The sequence below is a fragment of the Barbus barbus genome, assembly GCF_936440315.1.
Source record: "Barbus barbus genome assembly, chromosome: 14".
NCBI classification, from domain to species: Eukaryota; Metazoa; Chordata; class Actinopteri; order Cypriniformes; family Cyprinidae; genus Barbus; species Barbus barbus.
The window spans coordinates 24654128-24660563 of NC_136742.1; the positions used below are offsets into that span (position 1 = coordinate 24654128).

Consider the following 6436-nt stretch of genomic DNA (forward strand, 5'->3'; position numbering starts at 1 on the left):
TTGGCTGGTGGAGAAACGGGGCGTATTATGTATGACGTGATCTCGCCGAGACGACGGTAATGTTATAGCTGCTCTTGACTGTTTTGTGAACATTGAGTGTTGAATATGCCTTTCTAAATGTAAAGTTTAGGGTATATCGGTGTAAAACGGATTGTATGACGGTGGCATGCATCCGCAGACGGTTTATTTGACGTAGTGCCGTCATGTCTGGGAATATTGGTGGGCAGTGATGGTGGCAGTGGTCTTGAAGACTACACTTATGCACTGCAATAAAGGTGCATGTTGGGTTGCATGCAGCTTCTGTGTGCAAATGCAGGCTTAGTCCGTGCATTCAGATGTGCTTTTATTTTTCCATTCTTAGCCTTCGTGCAACCAGTATCTGCTTGAGGTACACTGAATTAATGAAATAACGAAATTCCACACAGCTTACCTATATGTGACTGTTATTTATTTGTTTTTGATTATGATAAAACTAAAGATCCAATATAGATAGTAGTGGACCCCTATCCATGCTTCTCTGTATATAGCACTGATTTGTGTGGAATAGGATCACGGATCAGACCCAGGATAACATGTCTGCCACATGTGTACCCAGCAAGAGGAAAATGTCAAAACCAAAACCAAACCCCCAAACACCAGGTAATTCTGTATTAATGTAAGATTTATTAAATTCAAATCTTTCTAAACCTTATAGGGCTTATTGTGATGTGGTTGCACTCCCAGATCATGCTCAGATGAAGTCTGAAATAAATTTAATTTAATTTAAATTATGATCTTTTAAATATGTAATTTTTGAGTGGTTACATTTATTAAATCTATTAAAAATTATTGTGAAGTGTTGATTGCATCCTCAACAGATGTCATGAAAGATTTGGGAAGAGAGGCTGAAGATAGTGGAATGAAACCATCCAAAGTAAGTCCAAGCATTCTCACAATGAGTTATGCATTAATATGCCGGTGTATGTATAGAATATATTTAGGTAATTAATCAAATTAAACATGAGACCATCAAAACTAATATTGTTACTGCATTTTTGTTACTGAATTTTAGAAAGAGAGAACAAGCTCTCAGAAAATAAAGAGAACTTACACCAGAAAAAAGTGAGTTTTGCAACAACAAAAAATGTGTGCCAACATTTTTCGGTTACCAAATGTTAGCTGCATTTAACATTTTAAGTATTGCACCATATACTGAATTAATTATGGTGTCAAAATGTCATGTCTTAAGGTACCATGATCTCCAGCCTGTGGTTATGAGACCTACAGAAGATTCAGACCATGGGTCATCTTGCAGTTCAGTTATTACATCCAGTCTGGTCAATGGTTCGGAAAGCCAATATTTGCACACTGACCACACCAGCGAAATGATGGGAAAAACTGATGGAGCCAGTTCAGACATGTTAATAGGGACAAGTAAGTACAGACTTAAATCTAAATAGAATAAATTGATATATGACATTTTAAATAATGTCCAACAGTTACACACGTTTTTATGCTACAGATTTTAAGCGTAAGAAGAAGCACAAGATTGAGGAAACTGACCAGCCCTCCTTAAAAAAGTACATAGAGGAAGTAAAGCAATCAGGTATGCAGTTCTTCAGTGGTTTTTCTATAATTTATGATACACCATGAATAGTGTAGACTACATCTTTTTTGTTTAACAGTACCTGTTATAGTTCCCGTTGCTCAGTTCACTCAGAAGAATCAGATGACTGACAGCACACAGGAGCAGAAATCATCTCAGCACACCAAAAAGGAGTCACCTGTTTATCCGCCAGGTAAATGAGACAGTGGCTAAATGAAAACAGAACAGACATATTTTTAAGTATTCATAATATATTTTGTGGTTCTTTACAGGAAGTCAAGAGGAAAAATGGCAGCTTCAGATTTTGGCAAAGGGTAGAGTAAGCTGCCCAAAATGCAAAAGCGTTGGAAGAAAGACAGTGGATGGGTTAAAGAAGCACCTGGAAACCTGCAAGCTGGTACGTTCATATAGCAAAGTTTGTGAAAATATCATAGAGATATAGCAGATTTTTTTTAGTACTTGTCTGAATTCTGCACCTGATTTTGTTTTTGTTCTTTGTGTAGAATCCTTTTACATGTCCACACTGCGGGAAACAACTGAAAACTTCAACTGGAATGAAGTACCACCTCATGGCTGACCATAACAACTTGGTTAGTTTTTGTTTTCGTTTTCTAAACTGGTAGTGACATTGACAGTGAAAATGATAGTATATTTTCTTGTTTATTTTTTCAGCCCATTCCAGATACAGGGAATGACCTAGTTGACCAAGCAGTAAAGGAGAAATTACGGAAAGTATTAAAAAGGATGGGCAAATTAAAATGTTCAAAAGAGGTGTGGTCATTTATCTGTATAGCATTAAATGCAGCTTAAAAGGCCCTGGAGGTCAGCATATTAAAAAATGGGAAAATATTAGGACTAAACAAGAAAATGAAATTAAAAACTCTACCATTCAAACGTTTGGGGTCAGTTAGATTTTCTAAAAAGAAATGAATACTTTTATTCAGCAAAGATGCATTAAATAATCCTGAAAAAAAAAAGTATCACAGTTTCCACAAAAATATTAAGCAGAACTGTTTTCAGCTTTTAGAATAATAAGAAATGTTTCTTGAGCACCAAGTCAGCATATTAGAATTAATTCTTGAAGGATCATATGAGTTATTTTAAACTCTAATATTTCATAAATATGAAATATTACATGATATTTCATATAAATATGAAATCTTGTTATATGAATATCGTTATATGAAGGAATAGTATCTCAGTTTCCACAAAAATATTAAGCGGCAGAACTGTTTTCAACAATTATAATAATAAGAAATAATTTCTCAAGTATCATGTGCGTTATTTTAAATTGTAATATTTGACAGTATTACTGTTTTTACTGTATTTTGCTCAAATAAAAGCAGACATGGTAAGCATTAGAGACTTATTACAAAAACATTTTTAAAATCTTATAGACCCCAAACTTATGAACAGTAGTGTAAAAGTGAAAAATATTAAAAAGTAGATCAAATAATAATATTAAATTTTGAAACAATGACTGTATAGCATTGTAGATGTTTACAATCACCTTAAAAGATGTTGAATGGTTTGTTTTAGGGTTGCACTGGAAGTTTCACTAGTATAATGGGTTATGTGTACCACATGAAGAAATGCGGCAAAGAGGCGTCAGAGCTGGAGAAGCTCTTATTGAACTGCAAACACTGCGGTAAAGCGTATCGTTCCAGAGCGGGCCTGGAGTACCATGTCAAGAACGAACACAGTCCAGTGAGTCCTCCTCTCCATTATTCAATAAGCATTTACCTAAATGTAACAGATTCTCATTCAGGCTGTTGATGTTTTCATGAATGGTCACAATTATCTGTTGTTGCAGACGACCCAAGAAAGTGAAGTAGAGGAGGTGAAGACACAGAAAGAGCCCATCCCAGAGCGGACGCAGAGCGGACGGGCCAAACGCTTGTCGGCGCAGGTGGCTGTGTTCCACCTGAGGGAGATCGCCAGTGAGGAGCTGCTGAAGGAATGGCCCAAAAGAAAAGTGCAGCGTGACCTGGTACCAGACGACAGGAAGGTGCTGCAAAACATGTGTATGTCAAACTATGCCAACATGTTGTAATTGCAGGGCTGTGAAGAAGTCAGAACCTGTGTGAAGCTCTTTTTGGTAAGGTTGCATCACCTTTGTTTGTTTTGCACACTTTCATGGATTCACTAAAAGGTTTTAGTTTCACTTTTGGAGAACTGTGAATGAAGAATCAATCTTGTATTAATTAAGCATTTGTGGTATTTTTGTGTCTATGTAGCTGAAGTATTCTCGTCCAGGGTTGCCGGCCTTTAGTCAGGAGACTCTACGGAAGTGGAAGAATGAAGTCAAACTGCATAAAAAAGTGCAGTGTCCAAACAAGGTGTGAATATCATGCATAAGCAGTTATTATTCCAGGTGTTTTTACCATTCTATTTGAACTTAAAGGGCTATACGTTAACGTTTTGCACATGTTTTGCACTGATTGTGGCATTATGCAAAAGCAAAGATTTTCAGTGAATGGATGGTTTGCTGAACTAAATTTGTAATGATCATCTTTGTTGTCAAATTAGGGATGTAACTGCTTCTATACCAGCGTATCTGGCCTAAAGGCTCATCTTGGGCTATGTACCTTGGTAAGGAATAAATTTCCTTTCATTTTAACACACAAAATGCAGTAAAAACAGTAATATTGTGAAATATTATTACAATTTAAAATAACTGTTTTCTATTTAAATACATTTATATAGTCATTTATACCAGTGATGGCAAAGCTGAATTTTAGCAGCCATTACTACAGTCTTCAGTGTCGCACGATCCTTTGGAAATCATTCTAATACGCTGATTTGGTGCTCAAGAAACATTTTTTTATTATTGACTTTGAAAGGTGGCTGCTTAATATGTAAGCAGCTGTAGAAAACTGTAGTCCTTAATAAATATAAGTAGTTAAATATAATGTAGTTCCTTAATAAATATAAATGTCAAAAGAGAACTATTTATTTGAAATAGAAATCTTTTGTCTGAACTGTCACTTTTGATCAGTTTAATGCATCCTTGCAGACTAAAGGTATTAATGTCTTTCAGAAAATCGTACTGACCCCAAATATTTTGAATGGTTTAGTGTAGTTTGACCAGAAAAGATATTCATCTGTACAGTCTAACTAAATAACTGTTGCTTTGTTACTGGTACCTAAATCAGTAAGTTTCTATTGATTTTTTTTGTTTATTGGATTTGCTCTGTAACAGAATACCATTATTTTTTTCTCTGCAGGGTGAATTTGAGACTGGGAAATATAAATGCTTGATATGTAAGAAAGAATTCAACTCCGAAAGTGGGGTCAAGTATCACATTAATTCCATTCATTCTCAGGTAACACAATTATTTTATTTCATTTTCTGCTCCTTATATATCATACAAATGTATCATTTTATAATAAGTATTCTCATTGTTATTATTTTTCATAGGATTGGTTTGTTGTTCGGTCCAAATCTAAGAGTTCAAAATTAGATAAACTGCATAAGACTGAGCCAAAGGAAGTTTCTATGAAAAGTCCAGATCTTTCCTTACCGAACACAACCCTCAGTTTTCCCAGCACCTGGAAGGAAAGAGCGGTGCCTAGGTCAAGTGGAGTGGAAACCCCTGGAAGAGTGGAAATAAAGAGGAAGGAGGGGCAAAACAAACCGAAAGTGAAGGAAAGCAGACAGGAGAAAGACTGCTATGAGTTCAGCGGCAGTGACAGTCCCAGCAGCAGCAGCAGCAGTAGTGAGAGCTCCAGCAGCGAGTCAGAGACCGAGGACCCAGCGGCACACAGACATGACGAATGGGCCCTCAGCAGGCCCCTCACGAAGCCTATGTCCAGCCAGCAACCTGAAAGTGATTCATAAACCATTCCTTTTCCAAATATGGAGTTTTCCAGTGTTCACCTCCAAAGATTAAAGAGAAACACATCCATTCAAAGGTTTAGGGTCAATAAGATTTGAAAGATATCTCTAATGCTCACCAAGGATGCATTTATTTGATCAAAATACAGAAAAAAACTAAAATTGTGAAAGATTATTACATTTTAAAATGTAATTTATTCCTGTGATGCAAAGCTGAATTTTCAGTAGCAATTACGCCAGTCTTTAGTGACACACGATCCTTCAGAAATCATTCTAATATACTAATTTGGTGCTCAAGAAATATTTGTGGAAACCATTATACTTTTCATGAATTTTGATGAACGTAAACTAGTTCAAAAGAACAGCATTTAATTTAAAATATAATTGCTAACATTATGCCTTTACTTTTGAGCAATTGAATGCATTCTTGTTGAATATTATTTTTATTTGTAGGATTTGCTGAATTGTGCTTCCCTTTTATTGACAAGAGGAACTGCGTATATTGAAAGGCCACATGCAAATATTTTAAAATGTCTTTGAAAGTATTATGACGATTTGACTTTGTCATGTGTATTGAATGTAGTAGATCATTATGTTTATTTTTCTGTAAGCGTTGTCTCGTGCTCTGTAGCTCTAAGTTTCACAGTGGACCAGTGACAGTCTTTATTAAAACAGTTGCATGCAACAATGTTCATAAATGCTGCTGGGTTTTTTTTTTTTTTTCTTTTGGGATATTATTAAGTGTGATTCTGACACCACAGAAATGATGCTCTAACAGCTGAATTTCTGACAGTGATCGCTGCATTGGCCTTTAGTATGAAGGTACATTGTGCTTTAGAATAACTTCCTGGACGTCAAAACAATGAGTTTGTTGAAATGCATTTAAAACTGTTGTCTTGATTTGAATTAAAATCCATGAAATGGGTTTGTTGAGTTCTTTGTTCCTTAATTTTTTTTTTTTTGACAAATTCATATATTTCTTTCTGCCAACAATACATGAAATTACATTTAAA

At 35.5% G+C, this 6436-nt stretch overlaps 1 protein-coding gene across 2 annotated transcripts; it reads left to right on the top strand.

Moving 5' to 3' along the window:
• The first annotated feature begins 12 nt into the window (after positions 1 to 12).
• On the top strand, positions 13 to 6348 carry LOC306879811 (zinc finger protein 512-like). Of its 2 annotated transcripts, none has more exons than XM_079433010.1 (16): positions 13 to 56; positions 548 to 639; positions 858 to 913; positions 1052 to 1101; positions 1229 to 1413; positions 1502 to 1585; positions 1665 to 1778; positions 1858 to 1982; positions 2089 to 2175; positions 2258 to 2356; positions 3125 to 3292; positions 3399 to 3593; positions 3823 to 3924; positions 4115 to 4177; positions 4813 to 4911; positions 5007 to 6348. In XM_079433010.1, the coding sequence occupies exons 1-16, from the start codon at positions 28 to 30 to the stop codon at positions 5424 to 5426; spliced, it is 1968 nt and encodes a 655-aa protein (XP_079289136.1). In that variant the 5' UTR covers positions 13 to 27; the 3' UTR covers positions 5427 to 6348. The 2 variants fall into 2 exon arrangements, with proteins under 2 accessions (XP_079289136.1, XP_079289135.1); XM_079433009.1 differs by having other exon boundaries at positions 39 to 388.
• The last annotated feature ends 88 nt before the right edge of the window (positions 6349 to 6436 follow it).